At 40.3% G+C, this 25,505-nt stretch overlaps 2 protein-coding genes across 9 annotated transcripts in view; one reads left to right on the forward strand and one right to left on the reverse strand.

The window, feature by feature from the left end:
* Positions 1-8: 8 nt before the first annotated feature.
* Positions 9-24,831, forward strand: TCTN1 (tectonic family member 1). 3 transcript variants are annotated; one of them, XM_017665974.3, is made up of 15 exons: positions 12-334; positions 3,356-3,476; positions 8,743-8,873; positions 9,999-10,150; positions 11,872-11,959; positions 13,511-13,620; positions 15,019-15,039; positions 17,778-17,912; positions 18,435-18,560; positions 18,958-19,043; positions 19,587-19,721; positions 20,859-21,021; positions 23,119-23,244; positions 23,669-23,807; positions 24,680-24,831. In XM_017665974.3, the coding sequence occupies exons 1-14, from the start codon at positions 115-117 to the stop codon at positions 23,804-23,806; spliced, it is 1,752 nt and encodes a 583-aa protein (XP_017521463.3). In that variant the 5' UTR covers positions 12-114; the 3' UTR covers position 23,807; positions 24,680-24,831. The 3 variants fall into 3 exon arrangements, 2 of the variants coding, with proteins under 2 accessions (XP_017521463.3, XP_017521465.3); XR_005060213.2 differs by lacking the exons at positions 18,958-19,043; positions 19,587-19,721; positions 24,680-24,831 and having other exon boundaries at positions 9-334; XM_017665976.3 differs by lacking the exons at positions 12-334; positions 3,356-3,476 and having other exon boundaries at positions 8,739-8,873; positions 10,029-10,150; positions 23,669-24,831.
* A 76-nt stretch (positions 24,832-24,907) lies between these two features.
* HVCN1 (hydrogen voltage gated channel 1) overlaps positions 24,908-25,505 on the reverse strand; it is a 34,853-nt gene continuing 34,255 nt past the window's right edge. For 5 of the 6 annotated variants that reach the window (XM_017665977.3, XM_037014175.2, XM_017665978.3 and 2 more), the window contains one exon: positions 24,908-25,131. In XM_017665977.3, the coding sequence (XP_017521466.1) occupies positions 25,066-25,131 (66 nt within the window). In that variant the 3' untranslated portion in view covers positions 24,908-25,065. The other variant, XM_073223708.1, reaches the window with a different exon arrangement.

Raw genomic sequence — 25,505 nt, forward strand, 5'->3', positions numbered from 1 at the left:
GCGCGGTTTCGTGCAGCCTCGCGGGATTCTTCCCGTGATGTCCGGCGTGCAGTCGCCGCGGTTGCCCGGCAACGCAGGGCCCGCAGAGCAGGCCGCGTCGGGTTCAGCCGGGCGATGGGTCCTCGGGGCCTGTCGCCCCTCCTGCTTGTGCTCCTGGACTGCTGGGCTTCCGTGAACGTCCAGGCCGTGGCCACCCAGGTGGTGACGACGGAAGGCCTCAGCTCTACGGAGGCAGGCCCAGCGACTCCCGGATCCGCCTTGTCTCCTAGGCCCCCCGGGACCACCAGGGCTCCCTGGCCCTCCTCTGGCCCCACGCCCACCCCGATCACGGATGGTGGGTACCAAGTGCCAATTCCTGCGGTTCATAGTGATCCAACCTGAAAGGGGTAACCCGATGATGATTATAATACTAACGATGATTAACGTTTATTGAACATTTACTGTGTGTTTATTGTTACATGTTTCATAGGCATTAATTCTCTCAAAAACCCAAAGAGAGTGTAAGTGGGACAATGTAAAATTTTTGAAAGGCTTGCAATAGTCCTGAACAACATTAATGCTAAAAGTAATAATGAATGAATCCTTGCAGATTTGCAGTCGAAGACGAAATTAAATTGGAAGTTTCTAGACAGTTGTGGAAATTAAATGCATAGGATGCATTGAACTTTTCACTTATCTAAAAGAGATGCCAAAAGTCTGGTTTACTTAAATGTGACTAGGTCAAGGCCCTTGTCTGTTGACTTGAATTATGAAAACTCAGGATTCCTCCTGTGTTGATTTGGGATGGAGAGTTCTGGGTGAGGGGTTATGCCCACTTCCTAGGACTCATCTTTAGGAATATTTAACATATTTCTCACAAAGTGATCTAATCATCAAGGACAGTGATGTGATCTTTCTGCTCCTGTTCAGTTCTAGAGGAGAGCAGTTCTCAAATGTGCAATATTTAGTGAGTATTTACACACTCAGTAACAGGAGCTACACATTTAGTGAGTACTTTATAGTCTGATTTGACATGGATGACTTCAGGCGATGTCTATGACCTTGAGATTGAGTGCAAAATTTTGTGAATGTGTATTTTTCTTGGGGTGAGCACTCATAACAGTGAGCAGTTTCTCAAAGGGATTTGTGATCTCAAAAAAGAAACTTTTTAAGCTTTTCAGACTGTAACCCCAATAAGTATGCAGTGTTTTTCTATCCTTTCATAAGAGAAATAGGTCTTACATTGAGTAAGGCTCAGTATTAGTAAATAGGAAAGTCATCTTTTGCTAACAACCTGAACTCTAGGACTTAACTTCAGTTTCTGAACCATTATATGTCCAAAGGGCCTTCTTTATAAACTACGAGAAGTATGTAAGAAAAAGCACAGAGAAATGTTTGCTATTTCAGTGAATATAAACGAAACTGTTTTATACTGAAACTTGATGAATTAGTGCGGAAGTTAAATAAGTAGTAAATGGAGACAATACGGCAGTGTTCAATATCCGAAATTCTCTAAGGTTTTTGGGTTGTCTTTTATCCGTGTAAGCATTCCATCTGTTAATGTACCTTCTCTCCCAAATTAAGCTATTCTTGAGCCATCATTATTTGGGCATGTGTTTAGTGCTGTTTATCCAGTACGGGGGATGAATTTGCACTTACCTTCATCTTTTTGAAGGACCCTTCTTTAAGGATAATAAATGCCAGTTGGCACTTATTAATTGCTTACTGTTTAGCAGGCCCTGTTCTAAGCATTTCTTTCATGATGTCTCTCATTTAATTCCTTATGATGCAGGTTATCCCCGTTTTTCAGGTAGGTGAATTACTTGGCTGATTTTAGGTGACACCTCTGGTAGAGTTGGAGCAGGAGACTGACTCTGAGTAGGGAACTGGACAGCTATTTGGAGAATGGGTTACCAGATGGAAGAGAAGAGTGGTAACTTTCATCTTGAATCTGAGCTCTCTTCATTAGTACCCTGCTCTACAGCCAGGCATATAGATGTTAAGAGGTGTGGAAGACCAGCTGAGTGCCACTTAGATCCTGGCAGTGCTCAACAGATAACTTATTGGCTGATTAAGTATACTCACATCATGGATAGAGACCTTTTTTTCCCTAAGTGGAATTATTAAAGACACTATTGCTTTGTCCTTGTAGTTTGGCTACCTACAAGGGTTTTAAGTTTTGGAAAACAAATCAGGATTGTAATTTTAAACACATAAGCCAGGGAACCTAAACTCTTTATTTTTTAAATTAGTGTGCATGAGTTATGCTGTCATTTTACTAAGTGCTTAGAGGAGTCCTTGGCTAGAGAGAAGTAAACTTAAGGGGAAAGTTTGTGTCTCAGGCTATAAAAGGATTGTGTATTTATTGATGAAACTTTCCTCTTCTCCTTATTCACAAACTTTTTCCAGTGTTATTGCATCTTTTTCAAGCTATATTTTTCTAAAGCTCATTTTTATTGTGAAGTAATTCATACATGGGAATAAGAATGTTGCATGGACTCTCTGCCAGCATTTGCTTGATATCCTTTTTTTTTTTTTGCATGAGATCATTTTTTAAAAACGAAACAAAACATAGGTAGGATCGAAGCACTTATCTTATTCCCTCTCCCCCAGCAATAATTACTACCATAAATTCAGTGTTTATCATTCTCATGCTCTGCTATTTCTTTAAAAGGGTTTTTTCCCCATTTGGCAGAATAAAACAGGGAATTAAAAATCCAGAAGATTGTCATTATTACAAATTAAAAATTGCTAAATGGGGAGATTCCTACCCCTCCCCATGCTTTATTGTCTAAATTACCGAAGATATTTATTTCTAGGATCCCTGAAAAGCACCTGAGCCAACTTGATTCTTGGCCAATAGTCTGTGAATGTTGGCTCAGCCCCAAGGCTGTAGGTGGCGTCTGAGGAGAGGAACAAGTTTGAGAACCCTGGTTCCTAGCAGCCGTAAATGGGCCCTTCATCAGAGGAGGGGCTTGGAAGTCTGCAATATTAAACCCTTGGTTCTATGATCAGGCAAAAATGATTTAGTGTGCTGGGTTCTTAAAACTGTCTTAATTATCAGCATCACCCGGGAAATTTTTGAAAAACACAGACATCTGGGTTTATAGTCCGCTTAGCAAATCAGAGTCTTTGTGTCTCTACTGAGCACAAACAGAATTTTTCAGGTGAGTCAGATGATTAGCCACTGGGGGGAAACCTCAGATCGAAGAGTGCTCAAACTAATGCTCACCTCACAAATTTCCCCCAAAGGGCAATAGGAAAAATGAAATGGGCCTTTTTTACGAAGTGAATCTTTGGTACATTTCAGTGGCAGGGGGCAGTCATTACCTGCTGATTGTGATGCTCTGCATCCCCCCCTCTTCTGTTTCTGCAGTTGCTGCTCTGTGTGTCTGTGACTTGTCTCCAGCACAGTGTGATGTCAACTGCTGTTGTGATCCCGATTGCAGCTCCATGGATTTCAGTGTCTTTTCTGCCTGCTCAGTTCCAGTTGTCATGTAAGTTTGTGACACATGGTAGTTTTGATAAAACTGGACCAAGATGATAAAATTTGGAGACAGAAAGTGAAAACTCCACTAGACTAAAAAAATCACATACCTGATTTCCTGAATTTTGTATTATTCAGAAGCCATACTGTCCAAACCAATAGGTAGAAGTGTATCCCTTACTTGCATCCAACCAGATAGTGCGGGCAAAAGAGAAGAGCAGGTACTTGCTTAAAAGAGTATAACAAAATCTCAGTGTTCAGAGACTGACTTGCATTTTACTTTGATTTGTAAACAGTGTGTCACATTTTTGTGTCAGTGAATTACTCTCATGTACAGCCTAGGGTGAAAAGTGCAGTTTAATTTTACAGCGTTTGTTGTGGACACAGTACTTGTAGCAAAAAATTAAATAGGAAAGCCTTGTTTATACTTTCCTGGTATGTAAATCTACCAAGAATTTTCATAGTTCACATTGTCTAGGAGAATAATAGAAAATGACATTCCTAGTTGATTTAAAATAAATAATCTCCTCTAAATAATCTATTTTTCATAATTCAGATTTCAAAACTTAAACAAAAAATAGCAGCACTTAGAAAAGGTTAATTTATTCAGGATGAAACCAACTTACTATTCAGAGATAGCTAATTTAAATTTAGCCTTGCAGTGAATGTAGTAATTGATTCTCGATAAGCTGAATGTTTTTTGGAAGTATAATGTATTTTTCCTGTGATAAACTATTTGGGAAACTACAGTGGGCAATTGAATCTACTTCTAATATTGTAAAAATGCTTGGAGAATGGGATATTACAGTCAGGTTATTTTTCTGGCTACCTGGACTACAGCATGGTTCAGTCTTTGAAGAAAATAATTTTGTTTTCCTGCCTTAGTAAGTCCCAGGACCTTGACAGTGAGATTTCTGCCCTAATTTGAGAAGATTATTTAGAATATAGGTTTTTTTTTATTAGCCAATACTGTAATTTTTTAGACATAGACTATTTAGAATGTGGGTCAGCAAGCTTTTTCTCTAAAGGGCTTCATAGTAAATGTTTTAAGATTTTCAGGCCATATGGTCTCTGTTGCAACTTCTCAACTCTACCATTGTTGAGCAAAAGCAGCATAGACAATACATAAATGAATGAGCATGACTGTGTTGCAATAAAACTGTATTTACAAAATCAAGCACGGCAAATTAAAACCACAATGAGATATCACCTCACACCAGTAAGGATCGCCACCATCCAAAAGACAAATAACAACAAATGTTGGTGAGGTTGTGGAAAAAGGAGAACCCTCCTACACTGCTGGTGGGAATGTAAATTAGTTCAACCATTGTGGAAAGCAGTATGGAGGTTCCTCAAAAAACTAAAAGTAGAAATACCATTTGACCCAGGAATTCCACTTCTAGGAATTTACCCTAAGAATGCAACAGCCCAGTTTGAAAAAGACACCCCTATGTTTATCGCAGCACTATTTACAATAGCCAAGAAATGGAAGCAACCAAAGTGTCCATCAATAGATGAATGGATAAAGAAGATGTGGTACATATACACAATGGAATATTATTCAGCCAAAAGAAGAAAACAAATCCTACCATTTGCAACAACATGGATGGAGCTACAGGGTATTATGCTCAGTGAAATAAGCCAGGCAGAGAAAGACAAGTACCAAATGATTTCACTCATCTGTGGAGTATAAGAACAAAGAAAAAACTGAAGGAACAAAACAGTGTCGGACTCACAGAACCCAAGAATGGACTAACAGTTACCAAAGGGAAAGGGACTGGGGAGGATGGGTAGGAAGGGAGGGATAAGGGGAAAAAAAAAGGGTATTACTATTATCAGATATAATGTAGGAGGAGGGGGCACAGGGAGGGCTGTACAACACAGAGAAGACAAGTAATGATTCTATAGCATCTTACTACGCTGATGGACAGTGACTGTAGTGGGGTATGTTGGGGGGGACTTGGTGATGGGAATCTAGTAAACATAATGTTCCTCATGTCGTTGTAGATTAATGATACCAAAAAAAAATCAGGCATGGTTTGTGGACCCCTGGTTTAGAAGTTAGAGCTAAATCCATAGTGCCTTCAGGAAAGGACCTCAGGGTTCTTTTCAGTTCGTTTTGCTTGTAACTTGCTTTTAAATATAAAGTGTAGAAATCATGAAATCAAAACTAATAATCCTAATTAATTGAGTGTTTTTCCACTCATTTTGTATGTTCCAATTTAGAAAAGGTTTGTTAATATTTGCTGAACTGTCAACAACTAATCCTATCATCTAATAAATTGTAAATTTATTGTGAAGATTGGATTAATGTCAGTTTTCCTAATTAGATGTAATGAAATATCCCTGAAAGTAGTAATGAAATATCATGAAAGTAAGAATATCCCTTTTATATCTTTATACCACTAGTGCCTAGCACAGCTCCTGCCACATAAAGGCATTAAGTTGAATAGATGAATTAATCTCTCCCCCCTGATTCCTAACTGACCACTCTTCTCACTTCTCTTCTGTTCTTTCAGTAGACAACTAGGCCAGAAACCTGGAGGCTACCCTGACTCCTGCCTCTTCCCTGCTTTCTCACAATCTGACTTTCACACCTCACCACACCTTTCTCGAGCATCTCCAGTGTCCCAGCCCCAGCATTGTACCAAAGAATTAGACATGGTTCTGCCTTCAGAGAGCTTATGGAATAAGGCAGGTAGATGAGTGGATGGCAGTTTCTGCACCAGTCACCTAGTGCTCCTGGAGAACTCAGAGGACTGACATCTAACCTAGACAGTTGGACTAGGGAAGGCTTTCTAGAAAAGATGAGTTGAACTGAAGGACAAATGGAAGTTGACCAGCATGGAATCAGAAAGGGCATTCCAGGCCAAGGGAGTTACAGGGCAGAGTCCTGGGGGTGAAAGGATATGGCCTTTTGGCTTAACAGTAAGTAACTCAGTGCTGCTAGGGAAGGGTGGGGCAAGAGGGGTGTGGCACAGTGGCAGGGATCAGATCCTGAGGGGCCTGTGTGTATGCTCAGGAGTTTGGATCTTTCCTGAATTTTGCAGGGGGCAAGGGAATGAGGGGATCAGATTTCCATTTTAGACAATTCTGCATCAGCGTGAATGATGGTTCACAGGGCCAGACCTGGTGGCAGGGAAGCAAGTCAGATGCAATTGCAGATGAGGATTAATAAGCACCCTGCCCACACCCTGAAGGTTGTGACTAGAGAGAAATAATACAGTTGTGATACTAATACACTGCACAGGATTAATGGAGATGGATCCTATTCATAACACCAATAGAAAGAGAACAAGAAATAAACTTAAGTATTCAGAGTTTATGTGAAGAAAACTTCAAAAGATAGAGACATAAAACATTTAAATAAATGGAGAGATAGGATGGAAAGAATCATTATGTAAACATTTCAATTAAAATATAAAAACTTAATTATAAATATAATTCCAGTTAGATGTGAGAAGGGTAAGGTGTCAAAATGATTCTAAAATTTATCTGAAAGAATAAGCATTAGAACAGTGAAGATGTTATTGAATAAGAAGAGCAAGCTACCAGGTTTCAAACATGCTGTAATCTACAATAATGAAAATAATGTCTGTTGATTCAAGACAAGTATGTTGATCAGTGGAAGAGAATAGAAAGGCCAAAGATCAAGTGTGTATACTGATTTTATATGCAGCTGATATTTTTTAAAGTATTTTATATTTTTCATTTATATATTTAATATATAGCAAATATGGTATTTCACTTCAGTTGGAACAAAGTTTGTATCATTTGGTAAATGATGTAGGATGAAAAATTATTGGAAAGCATATCACATTCCTGTTTTATGCCATTATTCCAAAGTTACTAATAGATTGAAGAGTAAAATGCTAAAAAATAAATGAAAGGATGAAAAATGAAGGTGAACATTTGTTAATCTTGAGTTAGGGAATATCTTTTAAGCATAAACCCACAGGCAAACCATAAAAGAAAAGAATGATAATTTTATTATGAAGAAAATTAAAACTTCTATATGATTTTAAAAAAAACCATGAAATTGAAAGGTAAAAATCTGGGAAAAAATATTTACAACCAAAAGGAGATTCTTAAAAATATAGATTCTCATAAATCAGTGAGAAGACAAACATGGTCAACAGATACGAACAAGCAAGTTAAAGAAGAAATGCCATTGAGTAATAACCATATGGAAAAATGTTTAACCTTACTAGTAAGCAAGAAAATTCAGATAAAATAAGATGACAGTGAGATAACAGATTTTTGCCCAAGAAACTCACAAAGGGTAAAAACAATAATAATATCCAATCTTGGCAAAAGTACAGGGAAATGGGCACCCTTACTATAGAGTTGATAAAGCTGCATCTTGCCTTTCTGGAGGGCAACCTGGCATGATATCTCAGAAACCTTAAATATGTACTTACCTTTCAACTCAGTGATTCCACTTCAGGGGATACAGCCTAAGGAAGAACTGGAGACATTAATAAAGATTTTATGTACAAGGATGTCATTAAGCATTATATATAACTGGGGAAAATTAGCAAAAACCCAAACCAACAGTAGAGGATTGGTTAAAAAAAACATGGGCCTGTCTTAATAAGTTGGTGTACAATGAGGCCATTTAGTATAATGTTGAAAAAACATATGACATGGGAAATATTGCATAGTAAGTATTAAGTGAGAGAGGCCTTAAGGCAATATGTAGAATATGACCCCATTTTTGTTATATCTCTCTCCACTCTACATCTATCTCTGTTATCAAATTGATTAGGGTTTGTCAAGTATGAGATTGGTTGCAGTCTTGACTACCCTAACTTCTAAGCCCCAAGACTTCAGATGACTCCATATTTTCTCATTTTCACATTTCTTTGAAGAGAGCTTTCTTCTAAAGACAAGGAATTTTGGGATCCATCTGAGTACTTAGAAACAATCTGAAGTTCGGCAAACATTTATATAATTAATTCTGTCAGAATTTATAAGGTTCATTTACATGAAAATTACACTCTGGTCTGTATTCCGTACTTACATATTTTAAGGAAGATTTCTTTAAAAGTTATTCTATTTATCTTAATATTTTTCCTGTTAAAGGAAAAAGTTTCAAATGCCAAATATTTTAACACTGAATAAACTAAATAAAAATGGATTTAATTCTAACATCATGCTTTCATAAATATCCTCCATATAGGTAACATAGTACAATACAAGCATCTGAGTTTTAAAATAATCTTAGTAAGATTGTGTGCATATGCCTTAAAATTTTGTATTTTCTTAATTTTCAGGGGTGATAGTCAGTTTTGTAGTCAAAAAGCAGCCATCTATTCATTAAATTTTACAGCAAACCCACCTCAAAGGGTGTTTAAGCTTGTTGACCAGATCAATCCATCTATTTTCTGCATTCATATTACAAACTGTAAGTATTTGATGGTGATACACTTTGTGAAACTGAATTTTTCCTTTTAAAAGTTCTTTTATGGAAAAATATGCCATTCGGTTAGATTTAAAGCAATTCTATGGTTTGTCGAGGGTATATCTTCTGAGGCCATTTCAAGGCAACTGGAAGTAACTTTACAGACCTGTGGGCATGTACATTTCTTTAAAAGTAATTGTGCTTGTATAGTTGTCTTTTGAAATCTCTTATTTTATTTCAAAGGTGTTTATAATATGTAGACGTGCATAGAAATCTAGATTTATTTAGGTGTGTGTGTGTGTGTGTGTGTGTGTGTGTGTGTGTGTGTGTGTGTGTATTTTTTTAACTCTATTTCCTCCTGGTTTAATGGTTGAAAATCAGGCTCAGTTTCAATTTCCTTTTTTCTCTTTTATTTTTACTAAAAATATTTGCATGAAAACAGGATCTTTATTTTTATCTGAGCATTTAGCTCAAGTAGGTGTCTAGATCCAAAGTACATGTAAGTGAAAAAATGTTGTCAAGCTTTCAAAGATCAGAGATGTATTTGTGGTTTTACCAATTAAGCTTCATTGTGTTTTTAGAATGTCTTTTTATTTTGTATTTTTCCCCTTGCAACTGAAAACTTAGGACCTAAAGTAATGACTGGTCAGTGGTCGTCACACTCTCCAACCTAACACCAGCCAGTGAGCACTGCCACCCATTGCCTACTCTTCTCCCTTGCCCATACACGGCATGTTGTTCTCCCAGGCTTTGGAGGTGGCTGTGTGAGAGAAGAAACAATGGTCTTTGGTCCCTGTAGCCATCAGCAGAGAGCTTCGCCTTAGATGTTTATGCAGCAGGCCTCTCAGTCCAGGGGCCGATGAGATTGGTTTTGGCTTCTGTTGTGTCATTTGCCTGTAGGCTTTAGAAACCATTGCTTCTACATTGTTAGAGATAGAGGCCAAGTCTGGGGAGCTTGTTTATTTAATAAGATTCCAGAAATCTTGGGGGAAATAAATATAAAAAGAGATACTTTATTTTCATCACATCAGCCTTAATGCTACTAAAAACTGTTTCCAGAATATTACATATGTTATGTGTGTTTATATTTTATTTTATATTGATTTAAAATAATTTTTCTAAAAACAGATAAACCTGCATTATCCTTTATTAATCCAGAAGTACCTGATGAAAATAATTTTGATGAATTGATGAAAACATCTAGTGGTTTTTCATTGAATGCAGAATCAGATGTTTCTTTTACACCCAAATTGGATACTCCAAAGACTGCTAAATATGAGGTGAGTCAAGAACTTGATTCCTTTCACCCCATCACAAATATCCTGTCCTCGCAAATTAATTTTTCAGTACGTTCTCAGCAAAACTGGCTTCCCTGAGACAGAATTTGCATTTCAGATGAAAAAACTTAATGTTTGTGCCTGTATATCAAAGATCATGAAAATGAAGTTGTGCTGTTGAATTCTAATACAGGGTTTAAAGTTTTTTATTCTGTGGTAAGTTAGCATTTGTCTATGCAGAATTCTTTGCTCTTCTCCACCTCAAAAGATGCAGCAAAGTGCCTAAGGCAGCTGCTGGGAGCTTGTTGTGGGTTGGTTAGATGCCTGCTCCTCTTCTCAAAGTTGTATTTAATTTTACAGCCTTTGGGAAGATGTGTGCTCTTTTATATCTATTCATCAGTAAACCTTTAAATGTGATATATGCATTAACTTTGAGTAAACTTCAAAATTTTTGGAAGCATCATTTTAAAAGAGAAGTATAAAAGCAATGTGCTGGTTCTAAAAGTATAAAAAGTATAGGAGTTAAAAGTATAGGAGTACATAAGTAAAAATGGAAAGGTCCCCTGTCGCCATTAAAATATACAGCTGCAAGTCATATTAACAGATTGGTGTAAATTCCCAATTTTTAAATGCATCTATAAAGGTAAACATTTAGTACTGTACAGACTTGGGATTCTTAATTATCCACAGTGTTCTGTAAACTTATTTTTTTATTCTGGGATAAATGTTATGCATCTTCCCATGTCAATATAAATGTTACCATTTCTTGAGCATTTTTCATGTGCCAGGCACTGCTCAGAGCTTCCCAAGCTTATTTCATACATGTGTGGGAGGGATACAAGATTGTTCCCATTTAACTGATGAGAAAAACTGGAGTATAGGAAAGTATCTTGTCAGAGGCTGTGTTGCAGCTACATTTTCTTATACGTAAATATTGCTTCCACATATGTATCATTTATTATTGGGCCATTCCACTATTAACAGGCCTTCTTTTCCAGTTTTTGCTATTGTAAATAACCCACAATGAACATTCTTACAGATATATACATCTTTGTCTGCTTTAATCCTTAGGATAGGTTTCTGTAAATGGGTTAACTTAGAATGAAGGAGCTGTAAAAATATCCGTATCAGATTGCCCTCCAGAAAGGTTGCAGGAGTTTGCACTCTCAGCTCCTGGGAAGGAAGAGTGCTTCTTTCCCCATACCCTTGGTGGCACCAAGGCAGGTGGATACTTTCAAATTAAAAAAAATTACCTGTATGCCCAATAGCTATAAATCTTGCTTTGAATATTGGGGAAAAGTTTCATGGAGTTTGGTTTTGGGGAAGAAGGCACATCAATGTTAGGATTTTAATGTGTACTGTACCTGTTATTTGTTATGAATTATTGTTAGTGAAAAACAGTTACCTCTCACCCCTGCCCCTGCCTACCCAGTTCCTGTCTGCAGAGGCAGACATGTATGTCAGCTTTTTATATACTCTCCCAGAGGAATTCTATAATAAAAAAGCCTGCAAATACAGTATCATGCACACACAGAAACACACATCCTTTAAAGAACAGGGTGGGGCAGCTAGATGTAAGCCCCATGTGGACAAGGACCCCATCTGATTTTTTGCCCCTCACTGTGTTCCTGATGCTGCAGTGCTGCCAGGCACATGGTAGGTGCCCAGTCAGTGCTGAATGAAGGCTTGAATAATATAACAGCTACTGATTGTTCCATTCGCAGTATGGGGTTCCCCTGCAGACTTCAGATTCGTTTTTGAGATTTCCTTCTCCCCTCACATCATCTCTGTGCACTGATAATAACCCTGCAGGTAAGTGTAGGCATTTTTCTTTGTGTCTGTAAACAGAGTTTGCTCTAGTTTAAATTTATAGTAGTCATAATTAAACAGGCTTCCTAACTGGAAACAGTATTGGAATCGAAAGAGGCCTCAAGGTTATGTAGTTTAGTTTACCCTGTGCTGGACTCTTTTCTACCACATGTAGTCACTGCTTGAGCACTCGTAGTGATGGGAACTCACTGCCTGAAACTAGCCCACTCAGTTGTTGAACACAGCCAGTTGGGAAGTTCTTTTTTCACTGGAGCTAAAGTTTGTCAACAACTACCATTTATTAAGCACTTACTGTGTGTTAGGCATTGTGTTAAGTGCTTGCAAGTATTTTTCCAATTGATCCCCATAGTGATCTTTAAGGTAAGGTTGTTATCTTAATTTTTTAGATGAGGAAACTGAGAGGCATTCAATTTCCTGCTCAGGCTCCCTCAGGAGGTGGTGGAGCAGAGGTACAACCTGCACAAGGGATGGATGCAGCCCCTGAAACTGCTTCCCATGGGTCCTGCTTCTCCTTTCAGGAGCATTGTAGGATCTGTGGTGTAATCCTCTCGGCGGTGGAAGGCAGCAGGCATGGCCCTCTAGTCCTTAAGCCAGCCTCACTATGAAGAAGCTAGCCAAGTAATGGATGACAGCATGTGGCTTAATGAGGCCTCATTTGGTAAATGAAGCAAAATAAATTCTGTTGAAAGATACTTAATCTTGCTCACAATAGGAACAGTGTACATTAAAACCAAACTGATATATTATTTCCACTTAATGGACTGGCAAAGCTTAAGCAATTTAAGACTGTAGGGAAGCAGGCACTCAACTACGTGGCCGTGGGACTGTAGACTGGGACAGCCTCTGTGAGGAGCAGTTTGGCTATGTGTATCAAAATTGTGAGTGAATATGCCCTTTGTCCTACTTCTAGAAGTTGATCCTACAGAAACTCTGGCCCACATGCAAAATAATAGATTGCAGCATTGTTTGTGACAGAAAAGCTAGAGACAACTTAAGTGTCCAGTAATGGGGAACTGGTTGAATCAGCTATGGCATATCTCTGACAGAATACTAATTATCCCTAAAAGAGGAGGAAGAGGCGCTTTGTGTGCTGAAATAGACTGAACTCCAGGATATATTGTTTAGTGAAAAAAAATGAAGGGCAGAATAGATATTGTACATTTGTTTCCAAAGGGGGAAAGAAATAGCTAAAGATATATATACACATGCTTTTATTTGCATAAAATATTTCCAGAAAGATGCACAATAAACTGCACAGTGATTACCCCTGGGGAAGGGGCTGGTGGAAGCTGGGTGCTGGGAGACAGGGCTGGGAGGAAGACCACTCTAAATGCTGTGCCTTTGCATTTTGAATCGTGAATGTATTACCTATTTGAAAAACAACTTTTAAACTATTTCAAGCATGCTGTATATCTGTGTCATAACTTATCTTGCAGTTTTACTTCGATTATAGTTTTTTAGTTACCATTGGACATTGGAGAAATGTTTTCTCTTTTTTGTTTGTTTTTTCCTTGGGAATGTGATGATTTCCAGCATTTCTGGTGAACCAAGCTGTTGGCTGCACCAGAATAATAAATGTGGAGCAGTGTGAAGCAGCTGAAGCCCTCAGCATGGCTCATTACAGCAGCCCTAAAATTTTGAGGGTAAGAATTATTTTGAAGTGAAACTGATTTATTAGTTTTCTTTCTGTTCTTTTGATACATGAAGGAAAATATATTCTGTTGAAAAGATACTTAAGTAAAGAATAATTCTGGTGCATGATTGACAAGTCAAGTTTAAATTTTTCTTCTCTAGTTATTTGGTATACTGATACCAAAGATGCTGAAAAAAATCCCTTAAAACAATTCTTATTTTTAGCTAGCTCATATTTGCTTTCATTCATTTTTCCTTTTTTTTCCATTATATTGATGGTAACTGATAATGTCTGTCTCTTGAATTAAAAACAACTTGAGTAAGCAAATACTTTAGCAACTATAAATGTCTTAACGTCTGTAACAGAAATAATCATATTAGCTCCAAAAAGATACCTCTTTGAGAGACAGACCAGAAAAGAATAGAAAATCCGCTTTCCCGTTGGCGATGTAATAAGCAACCAGGGAAGGACAGGAAGTAGGATTCCTGGGGCAGGGAGAAGAGGTCCTGGTGGTGAAGAGACCTGTTTCTTTCCAGTAGCAGTGACAAGGCTGAACTGAGAAAAGGAGAGGCCACTGGATGACATGGAGGATTGAAAGAGAAGAGGTTTTTCAATGATTAAAAACCATGTGATTGTTATGAAAGCTCCCCTCTCCCCCCACCATTTCCTCTTTTTTGGGTAGGGGAGTGTGGGGGTAGGGTAGTCCATGGCACCAGTATTCATCTGGGCTTCAGTTTTCAGAATCAAGTTTAACTTTTTCCTCCCACTCTCTTCTCATAAGTCAGCTGTGAAGGCCTGTGAATCCTTCCAATTAGTTCGATTTCAGTTGTCCTGGAAGTATCCCTCAGGCACAGTTCTCTTTCAGCACATGCCTCCCCAAACCTCCCACTGACTTGATGGTGTGTCTTGTGACTGGGGGAGATGGGGACGAGGAAAGAAGGGAGGCCATGACCTTCCGAAAGGGCTCAGCTGTGGTGGGGAAGCAGGAGCTTGGCAATGAGGGGGCTTGGGCTAGAGTCAGAACGACCAGTCAGGAGGCTATCGAAGTCACCTAGGCAAATGATGGGGTCCTTCCAGGGAGGACAGGTGTAGTGAGTGACCAGGAAGATGGGAGCCATGTCTTCCCCACAGTGCTATGTCACTGAGGACCATATGGAAATACTGAATAATTACACCGAAGCATGGGGCCTCCCTGAGACTAGCCCTGTTGGAAATGAACATAGAAGGAAAATGTAGTTAAAGCTTTGATTATAGATTCAAAAACATGTAGATGGTAAGTCTTAATTACAGAAATCTGTTTTCCTTTTTGTGAAGTCTTTAAAAAGATGACTATCCCCTTAAAGGGGGATAAGAACCAAGGTCTTCTTTTAGTTGTCTTTAACTGAATTTGATGTTTCTTTTCATTTAGGTGCCTGGTTCAACAACAAAGGTAAGAGTATTTTTCAATGGAAAAATAAGGTAGCTTGCAGGACACTGTCTTATCTCTGAGCCTTTTGAAATGAATACACTTAGGATTAGAAGGGTACCTTACTGCCAATAACAAAAATATTTGCCAAAGAACAAGCAGAAACAAAATAGGGAAACTTTTTAGTTTTCCAGGTTTTTAAATTCCCGATTTTTGTAGTCCATACTTTTTCCTGTTTATGTGGCATAGCTTGACAGACAGTGGGTGAGACTGGCTTCTGTGCTTTCAGGGCATTCCTTAGTTATCTTCTTGAGCTCTTGTCAGGAGAGCTGGCCAAGCCCTAGGATGCTGTCTATATGGTTATAGAAGATAGAAACATTTTGCCCAGTAAATGTACATACCTGTGTAGGAGGTGAACATTCTCATTGTAGCTTCAGGAGTTATGGGTAGGTTCTGTTTACAGCCTTAGCACCTCCAGCCCAGGGGCTCTGTCAGCCTGTGGTCAGGAGTCCAAGGTCCCTTTGTGGATATGCCAGAGAGAAAGGAACATGGGTCTACCCCTTGCTCTTGGGTCTGTGCCATATACCTGCCTGTGAATACAGTGCCCAGGAGGCCCAAAGAGGTGGCCTTGTCATAGCCTCCCAAAGCCTGTGGAATTGCTTGGCCTTAGTTCAGACTCAGCTTTGCCATCATTTTCTTGTATGTTATATACCTCAGTTTCCCCATTGTAAAGCAGTGGGTAAGCATCTGTCCCAGAGGCTTAAGTGTCAGGCTGGAGTGGGTGACACACAGAAGGTGTCCGCTGCAGCATCTGGCAACCAGGAGGCACTCAGGACGCAGAACCTACCGTAAGTGGCTTCAGTGAGTCATTTCAGTAAGTTCAGTAAGTCTCTGGCCCTGGTTTCATTGTTAAATCTGCTTTGGTTCTTTGCCAGTGGGTGGCTTGGGGATGGGATATGACTGCACAGGGCATTCAGGAAGCCAGAACAGCCCGCCTTTTCATTCTTGTGACTGTTCCAGTGGTTGTTGATTTACTAGGGCAGATCTTGCCACCTACACTAGCCCATCAGTCTTTCCAAAGCTTGTTTAAACTGGACCCTTCAGTTTCTGCCAGCACACCTGCACACCATGGGAATGGCTCCGTCACTGGCTGGTGTGGAGGGGCATGCACCTCTGGAACCCAGTATCATCACTGGATCAGGGGTCAGTATGTTCAGATGAAGGAATCTGGGGTTGTCCTTTGATGACGTAAACTTAGGAGCTAGTGAGCTTGTAGCGCGGTACCTCCTGTGTAACTCTGCAGTCCGTTGGTGTGGCTTGTTATGCAGAGGGCGTTGCGGTGATTGGAGGTGCCTTTTCCACTCTTGTCACCTAACAGCTCATCTTTGCTCCTGAACCATGTCACGTTCTTGTGTGAGAGGTTTGACTTACGAGGACAGTTGCAGGTCTTCTTGGTCATGGGAGCAGACACGTAAGAACTACTTATTTATCTAAAAAAATGACAGCTTAAATACTTAGTAATTTTGAATGATAAACAGCAGGGCACATGATTGAGGGCAAAGTTCAAAGCAATATAAACAACCAGGTACAAGTAAGATTCCTTCCTAAATAGTGGTTTCTAAGAGCCGACATTTAGAGCAAATGTCAGATTTGTCACATTTGGAGGGTCAAGTTCCTTGAAGGATTGTCTGCTGCTTTGTCACTCAGCTGATGATGGCCATGAATGAAAAATATATTTTAAATGCTATTGCATTGGGTCTACCAGGGCTTCCTGATTCTTCTTAAAAGATGTGTCTGTTTCTGTTTTCTCTTACCCATGATCCTACCACCCAGTGTGTGTGTACAGAAGTTGGTCTGGCATATATTCAGGGAGGTTGCGGGGGTTTAGTGTGCCCTGGGACTACTGTGTGGAGCAGAAGGTGCACAAGTGAGGACAGAGTGAGTGCATTTATCAATAGGAGCTGTGCTTCGGAGATGAGAGTATGCGCATGCATTTGATGGTGTGATGGAGTGTGTGTGAGAGAGAGAGAATTCACATAACACAAAACTCACCGTTTCAAAAGGTACAATTCAATGGTTTTTAGTGTATTCACAAGGTAGTGCAACTGTCACCATTGTCTAATTCCAGAATATTTTCATTACCCTAAAAAGAAACCTTGTATCATACCCTAGCAGTCCACTCCCAACCTTCTCCTCAGCTCCTGGCGACCTCTACTTTCTGTCTCTGTGGATTTCCTTGTTCTGGACATTCCCTATAATAATGCAGTCATATAATATGTGGCCTTTTGTGACTGGCTTATTTCACTCAGCATCGTGTTTTCAAGATTCATCCATGCTGTAGCATGTGTCAGTGCTTCACTCCATTTTATGTGTGAATAATATCCGTTTGTATGGCTGTACCAGGTTTCATTTTTCCATTCATCGGTTGTTGGACATTTGGGTTAATTTCAGTTTTGGGGTATTGTGAATGCTGCTATGAACATTTGTGCACACTTTTTTGTGTGGACGTAGGTTTACGGAGAGAACCATTAAAAAAATTTTGGCTATATCCTTCTTGAGTATTTTCTGTATAAATGTATGTATTTATAAATATATCTATTTTTGCAAATATGGAATTATAGTACACATATATTTCTGTAGTTATGCTTTTCCCTACTTTGCAGTGTATTAGCAAAGGTTTGTTTCAAGTTTTTCATTATCTTAACCCATTCACCTCAGTTGTAGAGGGTCTTTAGTGATCCAGGTCTTTCTTTACTTTGCAGGTCCCAGTCACTGTACGGTCCATCACTGTCAGATCTCTAAATAAAACACTAACCCGGCTGCAAGACACTGCTGAATTGAGGCAGGCTCTTGTTGGGGCCGGGGACATTGCAGTCTGCATGAACGTCGTTCTTGAGGTGGGTGCCCAGCTTGGCTCTGATCGCTGTGTTTGCAGCAGATTCCAGCTGCGTGGTCCTGAGAGAGTAACTGGATGGCCTCCAAGGGGCTCCATCCTATGGTATTGCTTTTCTTGGCTCGCCCTCTGGCTTGCCTTTATGCTGTCTCATCAGAGGACGCTTCCGTATTTGCCTCTGAAATAATCATGTGTGATGTTTCTCCATGAACCTAGTGACTTGTAAGAATATGTCCAGATTTGTTGTTGCTATTCTGTTGTAACACGTTTCCTCTGCAGGGATAGCCTGATCCATTCTGCTCAGATGGGCTGATTTGGGGCTGATGCAGTCAAGCACAGAGAGGCTGTGACCTGTCTGTCAGCTGGGCTGATGCTGAGATAGCACCTCCTGTGACTGGACTGGACAGGAGAGAAATGCTTCAACAAGTAGAGAAATGGGAAAGGACTTGTCTCCAATATATATCTTATTTGAGTTATTAATAGAGCTACAGGAACAGGTGTATTTAGAGTGTCATTTTGTTTTTAGGTGAAGTACAGCCTCACATACACAGACGCAGGTGAAGTAGCAAAAGCCGACCTCTCGCTCCTTCTGGGGACTGTTAACAGTGCAGTGCTTCCGCTCCATCAAAAGTTTGAAATTAGTTTTATTCAGGTAAGTTTGATCAGTTTTGTGCAAGTTTTAATTGCCAAGTAAAAAGAAATAATAACTTCTTAGTGAAAAAACATCTCAATTTAGAAGTTTACTAAACTTAGTACATCTAACAGTTTGCACTAAACAAACGTCTTGGTGTGCATGTAGAGGCTAATGAAACCAGGCAGAGTCCTTGTATCTTTCTCCATTTGGAAAAGATTCTCTTCCATGTGCACTTGTTCTCTTACACTATTATGTACTCCCACACTCAGCAGATATATTTATAGTTTTGAGTAGGGGGAAAATTATTTTATTGGCTGGTAGTCCCAGATTTTATTATGAAAAGCATTTCATTTTTCCTTGCCATCTTCTTATTAAAACAAGACTTATCTGGGGGCATTTCTGCATTGTCTTTCAGCAAGGTACAAAGCCAGTTCCTCTTAGTGGAAATCCCGGTTATGTTGTGGGGCTCCCATTAGCTGCTGGATTTCAGCCTCGGAGAGGATATCCTTTTTGGTTCTGTACAGAAGGTTGATCTCCCTGTCCACATGTGAGGGCTGCACTTCTCTTTATTGCTGAGAGTCCTGTTGTCTGGAGAGACTAGTCTCAACAGGGCTTCCTCTGGGTCTCCCTGGTGGGGGTTTGGCCACACAGTTTGTGGGGCTGTGTGGAGAAGGCAGTTGAGGGTGAAATGGCACAGCCCAGGAGAATGTCACTGTTTTATAATGAATATCTCAAAGCCAGAAAATGTGACAAACATTAGATATATTTAATTTCACACTTCAACAGAGACTCTTAAACAAATTTAGTGATTTTGAAAATTTGGAATTAATTTTGAAGGGCCAATGTCTGAGGATTTTTCTTCTGAGGATCTACTGATGAATCAAGGAAAATAGAACTATTGTTTGCCCCTCCTGGGAAATAACTGTCAAAATCACAGAGGCCCAGAGAAGGGATATTGGATCTCTCTCCTGTCACACATGTGACATTGTCCCCTGAGAGTTAGACTGTTTTGGTACTGAGTGATTGTTCCTTAACTCTATGAATGTCCGGGATTATTCAGACCAGGAATAGATATGGACAATTAACTATTCTTCGTAGTATAGCTGAGCAAGACTGCTTTGCGGGGATCCGGACCCCAGTATTATTTGGTTACAATATGCAGTCTGGCTGTAAACTAAGGTAAGAGTAATTTGTTTCTATTGGAACTTGTTTGTGTTGATGAGAAAACAAAGCATCGTATCCTTCCCCTTCCCCATTTTAATCAAACCTCTGCATCAGCTGATAAGTGAAAGAAAGCCACAATGTAGCTTATTATAGGTGTTAATGGATAGTAGCAATAGTAACTGTACCTTATAATGGCATTGTTTGTTTTATAATTTCGATTCTCATAATCATAAGCCATTTATCATTATTCAAAGGAAAACTATGACATACTATGTTTTGTTTTTAAGGTTGCATAGCACTTCAGTTCCCAGCAAAAATATTTTTTCTGAAAGTCCTTCCCTATATTTCTGAATTTTAATATACACAGAACAGCAAACCCAGTGAGAGGAAGTCTGATGTGATGTTTTTGTCTTGTTATTATCAAATATGTACATAATGTAAAAGGTCAAGCAGCTCTGCCTGCTGTCTATAAAGACAACAGTTCTTACCCACATTTCCCTCACCACAGGGACAGTCACTTCCAACTCTTGTAGCTGATTTTTTTGAAATTTACCCCCATATTTTTAAATGACCTGCACATAAGGCTACTTCTTGATATTTTGTTTTTTATAAATTAGTGAGTTCCCACTAGGTAAGATGAAATTTGGCTCTTTTCCCTTTCACCCCCTACTTCACCACTGCTCACTTTCCATCCCTACATCTCCCAGGCAATCATATCATTATTTTGGTTAGACCAATATTTACTATTTACATTATTCTGATCACTTTAGACCAGCATTTCTCAAAGGGGGTTCCATGGACTACATTTCTACAAGATGTCAGTAGGTGTAGGTCTATGGTCCAGTATCCTTGGGATATTGGTTAAAAGTATGGTTCCTTACTGTAGGACTTCTCAGAGCTTTTGATATGCCAGTGTGCTCCAGGAGGGGCATGGGTATGCCATATTTCCCAAACTTTTGGCCATGAATCCCTTCTTGTACAGAGCTTCTCAATGGAACACAGTTTGGAAAATGTTTTGGATTTGTCTCCCTGGCCAATCAAAATTTCCCAAAGTTACTCTTAAGTTTCTGTGACATAAGCCCGGTTTTGCTGAGGCCTGTACTGGTGAGAACCACAGCCTCATTCTGTTGACCTTTTTTTTCCTTCCTAAAGACTGACCAGAGCTATCACATGTCCACTTGTAATGCAGAAGGTGAAGAGCTTGCTGAAGGGCCAGGGCTTCCCAGATTATGTGGCCTCTTTTGGAAATTCCAGGGCTCAGGATGTGCTGGACTGGGTGCCTGTCCACTTTGTCACCCAGATATCCCACGTGAAGGTAAAGGGCGGGGAGCTGAAGGATGCCTGCAAGATACTGTCCTCCTTGCCCTGCTCCTCCGGCCTCGGGGAAATGCAGCTTGGGGAGCAGCCTGCGGAGGGGGCGCGTGGCTCTGGGTTAGGAGCTCCTGGCTTTGCTTTCAGGTGAGCCTGGATCTTGAGGACTGATTTTGCCCTCTGTGAGCACTCTTGCCTTTGGCCAGTGATTTTGTGGGATTGAGCCGTGTCCTCATCTGTGAATGGGAATTGTAGCTATGCTATTGACCTCATGGGGTTGTCCAGTCAAACAAAGTAACATTTCTAGTGCCTAGTGGTCACTCCGCAAGTGGGGACTGCCACTGATCAGCATCCTGACTATTCACTGTTACACGAGGCCTTCTCCAGTATTGTGGTATGACAGTCGAGGGGGAGGACAATCTCAGAAAGACTGAGTCTTCCTCCATCCAGGTAGCTGTCCCACCCTTGTTCCCCAGTCTGCAAAGGCAGCCAGCATGTGAGAGCTTTCAACTCCAAAGTTCCTTAAAGATTTTAATGGCAGCTGACGTCCTACAAATAGGCTCCTGATCACATGGGATTCTTCTGCCCACCTTTTTCTTTTGTCTCAGCAGTCAGTGTGTGGGCTGGTCCCCATCACTGGAGGCGTGCCCTCCACCTCATCCTTTAATTGCCAAGCTTTTTCTTGTCACAGTTTCTTCAGGCCTCTCATTATCTGCTTAGCATATTTATAGCCTGGGGACAACAGGGGTTTGGACTAACTCACTAGCCCCCAGCAGAAACCCCTGATTACTCAGTTCCTGCTGTTCAGCTGCGAAGTCTTAGCTCAGCTCTGCTGCCTCAGTGAACCAGGCAAATTGCTTCTGGCTTCTCTGAGCTGAGTTAAGACTTCCAGTTATTATTCCCCTTAAGAAGCGTAAACATAGGTTGGGAGGAGAGGCAGCAGTGTGGACATCAGTATTTCTAAGGTCTGTGCTGGTCCAGGGAGCTAGCGGGGACCTAGAGAGGGTTTTATACCAACCTTTCAGGAAACCAGGTAGACACAGGCGTGAGAGCATCTGCTAAACTCAGTTTATACCAGCTACATGTTGCATCTTCTAGGATAGCTCAAGGATTTTCAGCCTGTAGATTTCTTTTCTTTTTTTTTTCCAGCCTGTAGATTTCTTAGAAGGCAGTTCCAAGCTAAGGAATTCCACTGGTGCCTTTTGGCAGACACCAAATTTAGCAGGCCTGCTAGCTTTTCATGCCTTGAAGAGACATATTCTTTAAAAACTTGTGAAAAATTTTCAGGCACACACAGAAGTAGAATAATAGAATGGAAATCCCTTCTACCTACCATGCAGCTTCAACAGTTACCACATTTGCCAATTAAGGAGATCTGAAGGCAGGAAAAGATTGGGAAGGTCCATTTTCCCATTTTTCTCTTGGGACTGACCAAACAAAAGCTCTGGGGCAGAGGCCTCAGGCCAGTTCCCTCAGCATCTAACCTCAACTGGGGCAGCTCAGTTGTAACACTAAAGCTCTTTGGTTGTTAAGATGATCTTTGATGACTTACTGTCTCTTCCGGTAAACCCCAATGGAACATCTTAAGTGTCAACCAATGAAATTAGATAAATGAAAAGAAAGTACTTTAAGTTCCTCTAGGTACATTTCAGTGTGATATGCAATCCAATTTAATTTCTATCTGTTCATAGTACTATCCTTTCTCCATCTTTCTCCTCCCTGCCCAATACCAGTTTCTCTCTGGAAATATCTGTGAGGCAGATATAAATAGACAGATGAAGTTAGAGCAGATAAGGCCCTCAAGGTTCCATAGTTGGGTATTGAAATTACCATAATTCCCAAGTAATGCTGGTCTCTTTAGAGATAGCAAGGGATGGAAAAATTATGCTTTAGGTGTTAAAATATTTTTGGAGCATTGCGTACTTTAAATATGTGCTTTCTCTAAGCTGTTTTCATCTGAACTTCTAAAGTCTATTCATTCTCTTGTTCAGAACATTTTGTAATATGTGAAACATAATTAAAACTTTGAACTGCAGATTAAATTTGATTTGAGGTTGTGTAATATTTAAATTAAATTGATTAACAGCATTTTGTTTTGTAGGATTCTTGCCAGCTCCCAGTGGCTTTGGTGATAGAAGTGAAGTGGACTAAATACGGATCCTTATTGAATCCACAGGCTAAAATAGTAAATGTAACTGCAAATCTAATTTCATCCTTATTCCCTGAGGTAGGCCTAACTTTAGTTTAAGGGTATAGGTTAGGACACAAGTCCAGACAAAAGTCAAGTGTGATAGCGAAATTTATTATTTTGTGAAAAAGATTACAATTGAAGTTTAAGCAATTTGCATTCTTAAAACAATTTAGCAGTTATCTTTTAGGAAAAAAAAATTCACTGATGGGAGGTTTAATTTATATTAGCATTGTTGTTTAGGTTTCATCTTTAAAATTCTGGTGAAAATTGAGTTATGATTGACTTCAGTGTGTTAGGATAACCTGGCTAAAAATTGTACTTCATCTGAGTTAGTGACTGATTAGCCCTCCATATACCTATGAGATTCAGGAACTGACAGTGGTTGGGTGAGACGTCCCATCTTTGTTATCCTGGCACCACTGGAAGGCAGGGGCGTGCATCACTCTTTTTTTTTTTACAGACCAACTCAGGAAATGAGAGGACGATTCTTATTTCCACCATGGTCACATTTGTGGATGTATCTGCACCTGCAGAGGCAGGCTTCCGACCAACCATCAATGCCAAGCTTCCCTTTAATTTCTTCTTCCCATTTGTCTGATGTAAGTTGTTAATTAAGGAAGCTGTGCCACTGTGTGAGGCCTGGGGTTGCTCAGAGACATCCTGTTTTATTATACTTCTAGCCCTTGAGGTTGCCTCCAAACCATCACACCTCCCCTCTCTACTCGCTTCCCTCCTTTGGAAATTTTATTCTACTTGGTTTGGCTTTAGAATGGGGCACCATCTGGTCTTGGTTATTTCCAGTACTCTCAGCACATAGGTCGTATCTGGAAACCAAATCGCACCTCTGGGAACCTGGTAAAGAGAACAGATCGTGAAGTGGTGCAGGCTTTGAGGGCTAATCCAATTTATTCATCCCCCTGCTTTAATGCGAGTTATTTTAAAAATTATTCATTGTTTGTAGTTCAGGTTTTCTTTCCTTTTCAGGCCCTGTTGAAGAGAGTATAAAAATAGCAGTGTATTGTATAAGATCGTTCAAGTAGAGTACAGGGCTCACGAGGGGATCTTCCCCCAGTGTCATGTTAATTATGTGGAGTCTTGGGTCTAATTGCCATTTCTGTACCAGGCACTGTAGCTAGCTAGCTTTCCAACTGGTAGATTGGAATGGGATACCACAAAGCAGTTCCAAGCAGATGAAGCCGGAAAGAATATAGTAGGAGGGCCCGAGGAAGGAGAGAGTTTATTTTACACATTAATTGTACAGTAATTGAGAAAAATGTTGTCAGGTGGCAGAACTAGGTGGAGCCAGCTAGAAGCTGGGTGGTGCAGAGGTGGGGGCTGAGCACCCGAGAACCACTTCCCTAGGGGGGAACTGCAATAAGAGAGAGTGGTTAGAACAGCTTGGAAATCTAAAAGACTTTTCTAGAATGGGCTGGTTGATAGCTCAAGGAGCTTTCTCTCTTTTGTCTTCCAGAGTGCTCATAGGAAAGGATGCACTGATTCCTCAATATACATATGAAATGTGAAAACTGTACATGTGATAAGTTTAAATTTTATATATAACTAGTAATTGTTCAGCTTTGTTGTTCATCTTCAAGGAAGAATAAAGTGTTCAATGTGAGAAAATATGATATATTTGTTATACAGTGCAGGGTTGGAATGGCACATGGGAAGCTCTTGGTCATATCAAAGAAGAAACAAAGCCTTCCAAAAGACCGTGTCCCCCACCGGCTAGAATCCAAGCTTGGGGAGGAGCGAGGCAAGAGCCCCAAACCAAGCCTAGGAAAGGCAGTTGTCTTTCTCCTCACAGGCACAAGCCCCCAAGGCAGCGTCCTCTCTTTTGGTGGGGCAGGTAGGCATTTAGTTCACTTCACCGAGAAGTCCATGCTGTCTCAACAGCTTGTTAAGTCTTTCAATTTCTTGTTCCTGTTATTACAAAAGCAGACAAATAACTGGATTTACCTTCTGAGCCTCACCAGCAACGTTGACAATCATTCTGTGAGGCACAGGGACAAAAGAAAGCTGAAAACAAGCTACATTCCTCCTGGCATCAGTCTGCTGAAGGAGCAACTAGTCACAAGGGGTCCAGTGGTGGTAGCAATGACGAGAGATTATCAGCAGAGGGACAGGTGGCATAGCTCTAGGGAAGGAGGCGATGACTAAGCTGAATCTGCAAGGACAGGAAGACTTAGTCAAAGGAAAGGGCTTCGGGAGCCTGGCTGAGCAGAGGCCCAGCGTGGGGTGTGGAGAAGCTCCGGATGAAGGGACGGAACTGCAAACACGGCACTTTCCCTGGAGCG

Source organism: Manis javanica, chromosome 15 (genome assembly GCF_040802235.1).
Source record: "Manis javanica isolate MJ-LG chromosome 15, MJ_LKY, whole genome shotgun sequence".
In the NCBI taxonomy this organism is placed as follows: Eukaryota; Metazoa; Chordata; class Mammalia; order Pholidota; family Manidae; genus Manis; species Manis javanica.